Source organism: Mesitornis unicolor, unplaced genomic scaffold (genome assembly GCF_000695765.1).
Source record: "Mesitornis unicolor isolate BGI_N332 unplaced genomic scaffold, ASM69576v1 scaffold36591, whole genome shotgun sequence".
Taxonomy (NCBI): Eukaryota; Metazoa; Chordata; class Aves; order Mesitornithiformes; family Mesitornithidae; genus Mesitornis; species Mesitornis unicolor.
In genome coordinates, this window is record NW_010166453.1 from 5,832 (window position 1) to 20,864 (window position 15,033).

Below are 15,033 nucleotides of genomic sequence, written 5' to 3' on the forward strand. Positions count from 1 at the left end.
CCACGCGATGTCAGCCATCGCTGCATTAAAGCGTAGCCTGGCACATACCAACCACTGCTCAACCATCTCTTTTCTTTCTCACCCTTAGTTATTTATTTCCGTACTCCAGCCCTCATTGGCATCCAAAATCACTAATCTCTACCCATTACCGTTTTTTTGCTAATTTACAGTGATAACTGTGGCTCTGTTTTCATTAGGAGATGAAAGCCGGGAAATTAAAAAACAAATTACAGGGATGAGAAGATTACTGAATGACAGCACTGGAAGAATCTATCAACGAGTTGGCAAAGAAGGAGAAAAGCTGAAGGAGGAGCCCCAAGATTTAGACTTAGCCTGGGCCCAGCGCCTGAATCCTCCTGCGGAGTCCCAGGCGAGCCTTCATCCTTCACAGAGCGGTGCATGGAATGAGTTACCGCCCCAAACTGGCCATTTCTCGGGGCAATACGGAACCCGATCCAAAACGTTCCAAAACCAGACGCGAACCGTGGCATCCAACGGTATGATCTGCATTAGATACTGAGAACAGTTCTGGGTGGTTGTTTCTTTTTTCTTCTCGTACTGTACGAAATTTCTGCCTTTGTTGTGATGATTTATTGTACCCCTGCACTGAAATCAGTTATATATAGTTCAGCGTCTACAAAATGAGCACATAGTTATCGCTTGGAAAAGGTGCGAAAGTGGGCACGGTGCATTCTGCTGCCATCTGTCTTAGCTTTTCAAATGGGTTCCTGGTGATAGAACAGAATTACTCAATGCTGTTACAGGCTTAATTTCTATACAGTACTTATTAAAACAGCTTTTGCCATTGTTATTACGTCCATGGCTAATTAAATGTCAACCTCTACCACTCCTCTTTGCAATGAGTAATGTAGCGCTGTTGTGACACCACTTGCAGAGCAGGATTCTGCTGGCTTTCATCAGGGGATGGCATCGGCCTTACAGCTGACCCCTGAACTTCAGGTACAAAATCCCATCACAGCATTAGGCTTTTATTCTAATGGGACCATTGGAGAAAAGAGATGATGGAGGCCACCTGTGAATATCATGTATTAGAGCTTGGTCCATCTTGTGCTGGCAGAGAATTCTCCTCTAAAGTAGATGGCAGTGTGCCCTTAGAATGCTTTTCTCTTGTCGTTTTAAGTCCCAGAGAATGGAGGTTTTACTGCCAGATTCCTGGAGGTCGTTCTTAACGATCTAAATTCAATTCAGAAAGTATTTCTCCTGTTACTGAACCCTAAATTTAAAGGAGGGGGGCTACATTAAAGGGGTGCCTGGGTTCTAAGTTACGGAAAATACAAAGTTGTGAGATTGCATCTGTAAACATGATCGATTTCCAGTTGATTCTCAAGGTATTCATACTTCCCAATAGGAGCATCTCCTGTGTGTTCTTCTCTCAAAGCATACAAGTTTATGGAAAAATAACCCCAAACTATTATTATCCTCAGTACTGTCCTTTAGGAAGTACTGTCACTGCACTAAAAAACCCCCAAACAAACATACAGCCCTAGGTTTCACCAGATTGACTGGTTCTCTGTAGAGGTAACGATTCACACAGAGGTACCAGGTGACCTGGAGAGCAATGTTGCAGTAAGTCACACTAGTTTGTTTTATTTTATGGTACAATAGTCGTGGGTTTATTTAAAGATGCAGATCCAGGGGAGAGAGAACACTTGATGGGATTTAGCATCTAAATCTAAAACTGCACTCTCGAAATCCCCCCATAACGTGATTTTTTGACCTCCTAAATGTGGAAGGACCTGAAATTCCATCTCACATCTCCCTCTTTGTCCTGAGAGTCTCTGGGCACTGGTGGGGACAGTTCTCTGCATGCACAGAAGTGCCCAAGCCTGCACAGGTGAGGTGCCAAGTTCCTGGATCCAAAAAGTAGGTGGAGCAGCACCTCTGTCCCCTCGGGGGCCTGATTCAGCATGTGAGCTAAGCCGTGTTGACAGGATTTGGCCCCGTATGCAAGAAAATGTCAGCATTTTTATTTCTCATATGAGGAGGAATGGTTTGGCTGATTTCTGATCTCCTGTCGGTTAGAACGGTCTGTGAGAGGGTTGGGTTGAGTTAGGTTGAGCGACCTCTGGACCGGTCAGGAGCAATGTCCGAGCTCCCAGCTTTTGGGGAGGTGCACCTGGAGACACCTTCCCCGCTCCCTCTGCAGCTGTCCTGCTGCAGAAAGGAATGCGGTCTTTTAGGTTATTACATAAAGGTGGGTGTGGGCCCTCTCTGCTGGCTGCCTTTGAAGATCTGCGGAGCTCTTTGGTTAGAGGTGTCTGCATCCAGTGGGGTGTTGTGATCCTGCCGGACAGTTCTGCTGCTGTGGCTCCAAAGCCTGGTATCCAGGAAGGGAAAACTTCTGATGTGTTTCTAGGCTGTAAGCAAGCTCTGAAACTGCTCCTCAGCCAGCACACAGCTCTTTTGGGGGGACATTGTAACATGCCTGATGCCCCCATCCCTTGCATTGGGAGCCTGAGTATCTAACTCAAGTGTTTTAGATGTTGTTTGAAGGGTGGACAAAGTCCTTAAAGGCTGAGTGTTGAAATCAAATGTCAGAGAAGATACTACTACGTCTTAGTAGTTAATACTCATCTGAGCAGAACTGTTGAGGCAGGATATAAGCTCATGACCTGGGGCTGTCAGGCCTAGGTCATCACTGGGGAGATGTCCAGACGTCTGTAGCATCTGCTCTGAATCCAGAGACTGTTTCTGTCCACTGTGGATGGATACCACGCAGGAAGCCAAGATCTGTGTTGTAGGCTGTCTGAATTACTCAAATTTGGATGTAATAGGCATCTAAATCCATCTAACTAGCATAGGTATCTGCTCACATGGTAAAGATGGTCCAAGGAGAGACTGGAGTGGATATTTAATAGGTGCTGGTGTAGAAAGCAGTCGTAAAAAAGGTATTGGCGGAAAGACGGGGAGAGAAAAAGGAAAAGCAAATCCAGCAGCAACGCAGCAGCTGAATTGCTTTTCGGTTCTGTCAAGATTGTTTTCAATGTGTTGCGCTTGCATGCTTTTCGAATGTAAACTTGTGGTAGCGATGTTACACCAGGTGGATTCACTCTCAGCAGATCCAGCTGCAAGAACCACTGTCCTGGGCCGCTTGCTGCTTACACAGGGGAAGCAACTGTTGTATTTGTGTCATCTTCTTCACTCAGTCATGTAAGCCGGTATCAAATTTGCCTGCTGGCTAGGTTCCAAAAGAGAGGGAGATGGCTCTTTAAAGACTCCTTCGTAAAAATAAAAAGTCTGTTCTCCTTTTAAAATTAAAAATTGATTTATAACGAGTTGAAAAGGGTTGCTTTTGTCCTCTAAAAATGATAAAGATAGCATTGGAACAATGACTGAGAACACTCTGCAAGATGTTTCTTACAACACGGTAACTGATCAGAAGAGGGAGGATAGAAAGAAAATAAAAAACCCTCATGAATATGTATGAAGTCAGTAGAACCCTGCTTTGATTTGAAATATTGGTGGTCTCTTTTCCCATTTCCAGTTCCTCTGGTAGATTTACATGGGTAATTTCTATCAGTGCTAATGGGGATTATAATGTAAATCCTCCAGGCCTCAATGGGAAAATAGACCCTTTGGTTTTCCATCAGGAGCCTGCGGGCTTTCAGTAGGAGCATGTTAGATTGCAATAGGGAAGATGTACAGGTATTTACTGATACAGTTTGTCCAAGTTTTCACATGCAGTTCACCACAACGTAGAGTCTTTGTTAAGAGGGAAACAAAAGCCACCAGCCCTGTCTCCCACTGCAGTCTTTTTGATACCATGTCCAGAGGCCCACTGGATTCTGATCGAGAAGGAGGATGGGGCTTATCCAAAGGAGCTGATTAGTCTAAAACAACTGAGAAAGCACTAGAGGAAGAGTGTTCTGACTATGTGTTTGTCTTTCATTAATAAAACTATCCTAATTTCCTGGGACTCCGTTTCTGCGGTACCTGTTTGTCTTTCTGAACAGTACGGAGTTATGCTGGTGCTATTAAATTATAAGTAGTCTTGAACCTCATCTACTTAAAAATCTACCTTTAGCAAATAGGTAAAGGGTATTGGTGGAGCCAAGTTGAGGGATTCTGCTTAATCTGCTGCAAAGCTAAAGATAACATTATATTTTTTTCCCTGTGTACCTGGAACAATGGGCTGAGCGCTTTATAGACCATTGAAAAGATAAAATCCCATCCGTGCCCCAAGGAACTTTCAGTCTGAATAGAGAGCACACAAAGGAAGGGTGAGATCAAACTAGGCAGAGTCCTGCTGAGTCAGTAACCTGGTTTTTGTTTTAATTTGAGACTCTCAGCCTGTTTTGCAGATCTCTTTTTGCTTTTAAAAAGTTGTTGTAGTTACAGCTGAAACCTTGGAGAGAAGCCAATGGTGGAACTATTGCATTTGTATTTGCTAGGTTTGTGGCTATTCTTAAACGACTGCATTTATCTTAATGCAGTATTAACAGTTTTTGCCCATGGATGGTATTTTAAAATACCAAAATTTGTAGTTGCAATTGTGTGGACAGTCTCAATATCTGAGGAGAGGAGGAGAGCAACACCCAGAAGATGTCAGCAAACCCTAAACGTCAGTTTAGCTTCACAGGAAACTCACTTTTGGGAGAATGACCAACCAGTTTACTCAAGCCTGACAGACATTGCTTCAGAGCTGAAAGACTGAGTGGTAGGAGGTAGAGACCAAGAGTGGGAAGAGAGTTTTGAGGATGCAGGGACACATTGGAAAAGCTAGGAAAGAGGGGGAGCGATTTGGCGGTGGCCAGATTTTCAGCTATCTCGAGTGAGAATTGATATCGGGGGAACTATGTGGGCCTGCCATCAGGGAGCTCTGATGAAAGAATGCAAACCAAACCTGAAAAGGTATTAACAAACGGGTTTGGCTTCAGAGGAGAGCAAATGCAGTGATGAAAAATGGGAGGATTTATGAGCGAAGATTAAATGAGTTGCTTATGTTCACTTTGGCTGGGTAATGATTAAAGGGCACTTGGTAACTGTCAGGCTATGGCAGAAAAAGGGAAATACACCCTCTGAAGTCCACCACGTGTGACACCAAGCGAGATGATTTTTGTTAGATCCATTTGTTCCTATCTTCATCAAATGATCATCCCTCCTCTTGCACGCTTTGATGAGCAGTAAAATAGCCATCAATTTAAATGACTGTAAGCACATTTTGAAATGAAGGGGGGTGTATCCTATCTGACCTCAGTTTCAAGCAGTTACCACTAGGTGTTTCGTTGGATTTTGAACTTTTTATTTGCAGCGTTAAAGGTAGGGATACAGCTGTTTTAAAGTAAAGTGCAGGATACAGCTGTTCAGGTAAAGCTTGACATCTCTCAGCTGTTACAACCTAATTCAGGACCTATGATGCAAAACTTCTAGAAAGCAAGGCAGTAATAAAAACACTGCTAAAGGCTAGAATCGGAAATACATAAATCCGGTTAAACACTAGTAAGAATTGCTGGAAAAGAAGAATCTGTTGAACTACTATATTAATTTTCAAAGGGAAACTATGGAAAGCACATCTCATAGGTCACAGTGCTGGAAAATGTGCCGTAGAAAACAATCCCACCCTAGCAAACAGAACAGCAGACTTGAAGGCTTTTCTTGCTGGTGGTTCTTTTCCATCCCGTTTTTCATTTTGTTTTCTCCAAAGAGGGGATTTTATTTTCATTCTCAATTCTTCACATGGCAACGAATCGCATGTAACGTTGAAGCAGTTTAAAAATTCTTAGGCCCTCATTTACTGTGCCGTATAAACCCTTATTACGCAGACTGTCTTCATTCTTTGTAAGACTGTTCCGGGAGATGGGCTCTTTTTTGTGTGTGTGATAAAATGAGTATGTTTATAATGAGGTTTGGTGCTATTGTTATTCAAGATGAAGTAGCCTGACAATAGAGAGCCCTGCTGTGAAGAGTGCATTGTATTCACGCTCTGAGCAGTCTTCTCCAGCCCATGTAACATTGTGTCCCCTACTGTATATAACTGCACATACTGGTAATTGGGTAAAAACTAGTGGCCCCTTCCTCTTAAAAGGGACCCTGTTTAATATTATTTGTTTTCTTGCTTTGGATCTAATTTCACGATCAGGTGTATTGAGAATAGTTTCTAATGCCTGCTGGTAATTGTTGTTTGGGTGGTTTTCTGTGAGTTACATCATCTCTCCCCCATTTCATTCCCCTCTCTTTCAGGAGAAATCCCAATGGTGAATTCATCAACTGGACCAAACTGCTGTACATGCAATTGCCAGTCAACCCTACAGGCTATTCTTCAAGAGCTCAAGACCATGCGGAAATTGATGCAGATTCAAGCAGGTACGATGACAGGTACGTGCATATCCATGACGAGCACCTTCTTTTTAGGGGGAATGTTCTAGTAAGACAGAAATCTGTCTGGAGACTCAGGAAAACCCAGACCGTTTCCTGCTCTCTTGACACATTATTCAAAGTCAGATTGTCACAGGCTCCTGAAATGTAACTTTTGCTTCTCAGATCTTCATATGTAACAAGGGATATTATCTTGTAAGAATCTTTTAAGGCTAAATTTTAAAAATCCAATGTGTTTAGATACTCTGATAATAGGAGCTGAGTGGGTAGGTCAGTGTGCCATGACCACTCCCAGTTTGTTTTCACAGTGTATTCATTCAGAGCTGCAAAATGCTGCTTTACCTGTTACCTGCTTACCAGTTCACTAATCTTAGGAGGAAAAATAAATTGAAAGGCCACTTAAAGTTCTTTTATAACACTTAATTCAAAGATCTCTCATGTTACAGCTCTCTGGTGGCCTAAACTGAGCTAGCCAGTGCATGTTGTGGCCTCCACCCTTCTTCAGCCTGGTTTACCAGTTCTTCCTACTGAACCAGCAATAATCTGTTCATTGAGAACCATCGGGGTTAGTTTTCTGCTAGGTTAGGAGCTGAAACACAACAGTGCAGAGCCAGAGGAGCACTGAAGCCAGCAGGACAACTGGGCCGTGGCAGCTAGGAGTTGGGTAGGTCATTGTAGGCTGCTATGAAGCTGCAGCCTCCGTGCTTCCTAGGAATTAGTGTTAATACTAATGAGGAGTTGGAGATGCTGGAGGTTTTCTCAGTTGAGCTGCCCATGCATTGTGAGTGATGGGTTGTGGAGCCAGAGAGGGATTTTTTCTTAGAGTGGCTGGGTAAGACCTCTGCAAGAGAAGGGAGTGTTAAGTAATTTACTGAAATATGGGTGGAGTGAAGGGCTGACTAAACTCCCTGTCTCCATGGCATATATTGTCTGAGTGAGCAACAGGAAGGATCAGACAGATTTTGAAATATCTGTTGATACACATAGAAAGGCCTTCCTAAAAGTCATCGATTTACAGACAAGCACATGAAGGTCCAGTTTTACGATCTTTGCTGGGACGGGGAATTATTTACGCAGTTGCACCGATTTCATTGAAATTAGAGACATGATTAAAAGTGGCTTATGGGTGAGAGGTGCAGAACTGGGGTTTATGCCAGAAGAGCTGGCTCCTCAATAGCAGGAACACTTCTTATTTATTATGTATCTACAGTGTGAGTACCTTGTTAATTAGTGAATGTCTTGATGAAAAGGCCTGGGAATAGTTTATGTTTTCTGGTAGGCATGAAATGATGATTTTGCAGAGAAAAAATAATGGTTTGACATTTTTGTTGCTAAAAGAAAAAAAGCTACAATGCAAACATATAAGTGAAAGTGTAATAACTTATTTTAGTATTTAGACACCCTTCTGTCTAAATGATAAACTACAGATTGCAGTCTCGTAAATCCTTGACGGAAATTAAATACTCCAGAAATCTTATAATAAAGTGTTCCAAGGTTTGATTTTTTTCCTCAAACTTTGTAGTTGAGGACTATTTTTAGTTCACTTGTAGCTCGAATGAGTTTGATTTGCATGTGTAACACTTTCAGCTTTTCTTGTTTTGACCTTGATCTTACTGATTCATCCAGACATAGAATTGTATCTGCATAGCGTTCTGCTGCAGGACTCGCTCACCTTAATACAGGTTCAGGATCGGTGCCTTTATTTATACAAATGATTGTGGATACTGGAAAATGCAAAGTGTTGAAAATACCAAATACGGTCTGTTCGATTTCAGAGGTAACGCATGAACTGTCAGTTTCTGCCTATGTGCAAACTGATAAAATGAACTGATGCAACTTTGTGTTATGTTTTTTTCCAGAAAATAAACTACAGAATAGTGTTTTCACTCATTCTTGCCATAATGGTACTTGAAATGTTCTTGCTGAGCTAATTAACTTGGTGACTACATTCATAAAAATAACTGTAATTGCATTAGCACTTGTATTATCTTACTTTATCAGGAAAAGATGCTCAAAGACAGTGAGATTCTCAAGTCATTCACGAGGATATACAAATTAATCACTGTTTAAGTCCTTCGTGTCACCAGCCCTCCAGTGGTCACTAGGAAAGACAGCCACGTATTCCTCGTTTTCCTACAACGCTCTTCATCAGTGTGTCTTGGAAGACCTCAGAGTGGAGCTCAGTGTCATTGCTCCCATTGTACAGATCGGAAAATTATGCAAAAGTGATAAAATGTTTCACATGCACAAACAGCCCTGAAAACCGTAGCACTTCTCCAGGAGATGAGTTCAGGATGTCCGTAGTTTGGCTGTGTGTCTGTGGTTATACACGTGCTTTTATCCATAAATGTAATTCATTGCTTGCTTTCATGCAGTTGGGACTCAAAACAGACAGCAGCCGCCTGTTCCCCTGATTTGTGCACAGAAGTCAACGATATCAAGGAAGAGGAATAAAAAGAAAAAGCTGCCTCTCAAAACTGTTGAACCAATTGCCATGAGTAAGAAACCCAGCACTGCAGAGAGCGAAAAGAAGCTATCGGCAAACTCGGAACGATTGAGTCTGCAAGCAGTTGAACCCTCCCTAAAACCAGAAACCCCTGTTTCAGGATTTGGAATTATCCTTGAATCGGCTTCATCAGATGTAAGTTAATATTTTAATACGTGGGATCACCGGATTTTAAAGCACTGACTCATTCAGAAGAACCAGCACTCGAGTCAGGTTGACGTGTGTCCCCTCTTGTTAGAGTCAACAACCAAATCTCGGGTAGGGTTGAATGGAGACAGTAGAGTTAGACGTGGGGAGTGCTGATTACGAAGTTTTGGGTGGGTTTTTTTTTCAACTTTCACGAGTGTGTGGTTCTCCCTTGAGTTCAAGGCTGCCTGTTGTTTGAGCTTGCAGTGAAAACTTGTTCTTTGTCTCTCCTGTTGCCGAGAGCCACCGTGAGATCAGGAGCCGGGAAAAGTGCTGCGTGTATACAGCGTTCACGAGCCTGTCACTTGCTGATGGGTGCACATAGTCCACACGCGTGCCCTTATCCTGCCAAGATGTATTTATGTGCTGTGTTTCATGCCTGGCTGGTCCCAGTGGCTGCAGGGGACTCCTCACCTCTGTAAAGTTCATGCCTCAGTCTTTGCTGGATCGGGTTGGTCTTCATCGCTCTGGTTGCTGGATGAAGGCCGTGGCGTTGCTGATGACCTCAGTGTGACTAAAGGGGCCAAAATTTGCCTCTCTAAAAATAAGTACTTTTCGCATGTAAAATTGCAGTAAGCATATTTTCTTGATTGATGTAACATGTACACATTGATAGAAATTTCATGTGTCTGGTGGCTGATTTGCTTTGTTTAATGACCACGTAGGTGGTCATCTGACCCAGTTCACTGATGAGTAAACTTATCATTAATTTCTCTACTGTATTTTTAATTTTGAGCAGGCAGTTTCCAATTTCCTAAGTACTGTGAGTTAGAAAAACATAATTAAATTCAGTATCAATAAGCGTAAATGAAAACAATGCAGCAGATAATGTTCTACCTTTCTGGAAGTGGGAACTAATAATAAAAAAGAGCAGTCACGATAATTCAGTTATATAGATGCAAGCCACACCACTAATTAGATTGCAGTCTCATGCCATAGAGGCGGTGTAGCGATACAGAGTGAGCAGTTTGATGCTTTTTCAGAGGTTTCCTTTTGTAGTAGTATTCTTAATAACGTTGGAGGGAATGGTTTGAGGAAGGGCTGGTAATTTATCTCCAATACGCAATTTGTGCTTATAATTTTTCTGTCCTTGTGGCACTCTTTTCAGCTTGAAACCCGGTTTTGAAAACTGTTTTGTACTTGCGATGGAATTTAATTTGGCTTTATGAATGTGTTCCATCGCTGGACACAGCTCCTCGTAGGTGCCAATTTGACCTAAGAAATAAAAGAAGAGAAAACGCGGCTCATAAATCAGGTCCTCATCTGCCCTCCCATGCTTGGGCCCCTGCTTGACACAGTGGTTGGTTGACTAAATTTACAGAGACAGAACCTCGAGACAAGCAATTTGATTTTGTTCTGTCTTTGGAAAGAAAAGAGTTGAGTTTTGAAAATAGATATGTTTAACAGCGAAACTACGACGTTTTGAGGAGGCTAAAGAAAGTCACTTCTTTCAGAATGAGTGGCGGTATTATCTTGTTCTGTTTGTTCACAAGCATCTCCAGTGTGCTCACGACCAGCATGTCTGAGTGCCTGGAAAAACTGAAAGACATTTTACGCAGCACCATAAATGAGTGTTCCCTCGAGAGCATGAGAGTCTTGCAAGGGTTGTCTGTAGCGTGTGCTGTGTCACACACCACAGCTATCGCCGTTGTTATCGCCAGTGCTTACTGAACTTTAAGAAAAATCTCAGTTTAATGTGTATAAAATTGGGACTGCCAGAAGCAGTGCAATTAGTTCAGATTTGCTAGGATGAAGCACTGCTGCTTCTGGAGGTGGAAAATGTCCTTGCGAGACCAACTCTTGGTCTGGCCCATGAACCTGCTTTTTAAGTGTCATGATCTGCTACTCTTAGTTACTTTCTCGTGTTTGTTTTACTGTTATAATCTTAATTTATAATGTTTATTTGTTATAACCTTTATAATCTTAATAATTTCTAATCTATGTAGTACAATGTAGTAAAATATCTAAGATTAAATCTCATTTGCTGCCTGGTAATTTTAGCACAGCAAAAGCCTTTGGCATTCAAGTCTAATGTCTTTTATTGTATCTAAGTAGTTTACCCACCAGTTCCTTATGGCACAATCCTTACCTGCTGAAAAATGCCTTTCCTTTTGACAAACTGCATTCAAAGTGATCATAAAGTTTAATTCGGTACTGATTGTCCTTGATTGAAGAATAGTTTGCTTCTAAAGGAAAACGAGAAGAAAATCAACATTTTGCCTTCAGATTATTTCGCTGGTACATGGATTGATTCTTAATATAAGAATAAAATAGTCAAAGCTAATACAAAATTGCCTCCTCCACACTGGTGAGGTTTCAGGTGTATTTTACAGCTGTGTTAGTGAGGGTGATTTGTCTGTCCTAGGCATCCTGTATCATCGAGGTCATCTCAGATTGCTATCGTAAGCCCCAAGTAACAGAGTAGGGCCGGATGCCTTCATCACCATGACAACTACGTTCTGGGTTTTGCTTAACATGAAGTAGACTTTTTCCCAAGTTGTAAACTCGGCCCACATTTATTTACATTTGAAAATCTTTTCTGTCACCAGAAAGTTTAGAAGTAACATATTAAAAACCCACGTACAGCAGAAGATTGTCAAATGTCAAGTAGAGTAACTCTGACTGTTTTGCTGGATCCAGCATTTTGAAAGTTGTCAAGGTAAAAAAACAACTTTTCATCCAGAACAAGCGAGAAACTTCTGTGTGCTTTTTAGATTTCTTCCTTTTTTAAACTCTCTGCATATTTTAAGATTCTTCATCCTGGCTTCCCAAAGCATTCGAATCTTCGGTTTTATCACACAACACACGTGCGTATCCAATGACAGTGTGTGCTTTGAAAGTGTTCTGCTTGCTGTAACTCTCTTGATACTGATTTTTAAAAATCCGTGGGGAAGGATTTACACAGCCAACTCCTTCTGAGATTGGCAGCCCTTTCTTCTGTCTAGACTCAAGATGTTTGCAGGTGATTTGATGGGAGATGGCATTTGCTCTTGCTCTGTAAACATCTTTGAAAAGACACCATCACTGGTGGGTGTATTTTCATATAGGAGGAAAAAAGAAGAAGTTATTAGGAGCAAGACATTAATGTTATCTTCTTTTCTTACATTATGACCACTGATTTTTTTTCCCTCCTCGCCAACTTCCAGATAGTACTTAAAACTTTTAGTTTCTTCATGATGTATCTTCATTCTAGATGTATAATTATTCAGTACAGACGTCTTGACATTCAAAACCCGCCTGGACGCCTTCCTGTGCAACCTCATCTGGGTGTTCCTGCTCCGGCAGGGGGATTGGACTGGATGAGCTTTTGAGGTCCCTTCCAATCCCTAACGTTCTGTGATTCTGTGATTCTGTGGTAGTCACAGCAGAAGATACTGCAAGTATTGTTTGTGTAATTTCTGATATGTACAGACAGGAGCAGCAAAAAGGCTCTTAGTAAGGGGACTTCCTTGAAGGCCTCTGTCTGCCGTGGCCCACGATGTACTTGAGACGAGACTCTTGTGAAATACAGGATGATTTTATTTCCTCTTCTTCCCTTCTATCTCACTTCTTAGCAGTCACATAAATCCCTCTGATTTACCACCGAGGTTTTTTGTGCTGAGCTAAGCTGTCTATCTAACATCATCCTCTTCCAAGGATGTGTTTTGGGAATATGAAAAGGAGGGAGAAATGGATGATCAGCAAGTGCTGGCTCCAAGGGCAACCTCAAACTTGTCATCTGCTTATACTCATATGGGCTGTATCTGCGCCTCAGGCCCTCTTGGGAAGCCACATGGAACAAAAGGGCTGTAACCCTGCATTTGTGCTTCTTGGAAATGCCTGGCTGCCCACTTGTCCACATAATTTGGCAGTGAAACAAGTCCATAAAATAGTTAGATAAATGTCCACAAAGTATTGCATAGGAGTATTGCTCTGGGATGATCCTCTGGTTTCACAGAATCACAGAATCACAGAACATCAGGGATTGGAAGGGACCTCAAAAGCTCATCCAGTCCAATCCCCCTGCCGGAGCAGGAACACCTAGATGAGGTTGCACAGGAAGGCGTCCAGGCGGGTTTTGAATGTCTGCAGAGAAGGAGACTCCACAACCTCTCTGGGCAGCCTGGTCCAGCGCTCTGTCACCCTCACTGAGAAGAAGTTTCTTCTCAAATTTAAGTGGAACCTCCTGTGTTCCAGCTTGTGTCCGTTACCCCTTGTCCTATCATTGCTTGTCACCGAGAAGAGCCTGGCTCCATCCTCGTGACACTCACCCTTTAAATATTTATAAACATGAATGAGGTCTCCCCTCAGTCTCCTCTTCTGCAAACTAAAGAGACCCAGCTCCCTCAGCCGCTCCTCATAAGGGAGATGCTCCACTCCCTTGATCATCTTTGTAGCCCTACGCTGGACTCTCTCCAGCAGTTCCCTGTCCTTCTTGAACTGAGGGGCCCAGAACTGGACACAATATTATCCAATATTGAAATGTATCTCTTTTCTTTTTGGTAGCTGTACACCTAGAAATAATGTCAGTAATTGTTAACTATTACAGTGGCTAGACACGAGTATGATTATTTGATTTGCCTTTTAAGGTGCTTCTCCACTGGTGTGGTTTGATTTTGGTGAAGTATGCTGCTGTGGGACTGAATAGCTGGGAAAAAAGTCGTGGTTTGATTGAGTGATTGTAAAGTCTCACCGGATGCATGATTGAAGTAAAATAATGTATCTGAATGCTCTTTTAATTAAACGTTTTGCATTCTTTTGGTAGCCAGAAGTGCAACTTGCAGAAGGCTTTGACGTCTTCATGCCGAAATCTCAGCTGGACTCTATATTATCAAACTATACTCGCTCAGGAAGCCTGCTCTTTAGAAAGCTGGTCTGTGCTTTTTTTGATGACAAGACTTTGGCGAACTCTTTACCAAACGGCAAAAGGAAAAGAGGGCTCAACGACAACCGGAAAGGACTAGACCAAAATATTGTGGGTGCAATAAAAGGTATGGTTTTTGCTTGCTTTCATTTGTGTAATTGGAACATATTCTCAGCTGAGAAGAGTGTAAGGGGATTAGAATTTCTGACATGTGTTAGGCCTATTAAAATATGCAGTCTTATTTTTATTCCCTTTCATTCACTTGTTAAAAATAGCTTCTATGGGGACAGCTTGTGTTAATTTTAAGCCAACGATCCCAGTTTCTGAACTCAGGCTCTAAGGTTAGAATCTCAGTGTTCCTATAAGATAATATTTTTTTTTCCGGATATCAGAGATGCAAAGAAGTATTGAAAACATAATGACAGCATAACTGATCCTCTTCAGTCAAAATTCTGAGGCTTGTGCTGCATCTGACTGCTCTGTCAATAGTTTAGTAGTTGGTGGCTGAATTGGGGAGAGATGGAGGACTGTAGTACTGGAACTGAGATGGGTTTGATGCTTGTAAGAGCTGTGGTGATCCTTCTCTTGTGGGAGCACATTTCTTAGTCGGTGTGAGGTGGTTTTCTTAGCGGTCACTGCTTTTTAGCTTCCAGAAGGACACGAGTACCTCCAGACTCTGAATCCCAACATATACAGAGTTAGTACTAGGCCAGAGATCCTGAGCTGGATTCTGTTATTTTGAAATCTGATATAGTAGAGAAAATACCCAAGTTACCAAATGACAGGCTGTGTTGCAAAGTAGAGCTTATTTTAGAGGCTGTGACTCGTCCTGAGGCACAGATTGCTAACCTAGGAGATGTAAGGCAATGAAAAGAGCTTTTATGAGTACATTGGCAGCAAAATGAGGGCAGGGAACCTTTTGCAACCACCTCTGTATCCACTTTTGACCCCTCTCTCTGTGCAAGAAAGACACTGACATTTTGGCCAGTGGAGGGCCACCGAGACTTACGGTGCTGGAGCAAGTAAGCGGTGAAGTATGGATGTGAAGTGACATGTGAGAGGCTGGGAGAACTGGAGACAAGATAATTTAGGAGAAATTGCTGTCCACAACTACCTAATGGGATGGTGTAGAGAGTCACAGAATCACAGAATATCAGGAGTT

General features: G+C 42.2%; 1 protein-coding gene across 1 annotated transcript; it reads left to right on the forward strand.

Moving 5' to 3' along the window:
• Positions 1-170: 170 nt before the first annotated feature.
• On the forward strand, positions 171-13,998 carry BEND7 (BEN domain containing 7; the record flags this gene model as incomplete). Its single annotated transcript, XM_010194967.1, has 4 exons — positions 171-497; positions 6,202-6,324; positions 8,712-8,977; positions 13,773-13,998. Coding segments are annotated over 4 exons (942 nt in total), but the record flags the coding sequence as incomplete, so codon positions are not given.
• Positions 13,999-15,033: the final 1,035 nt, after the last annotated feature.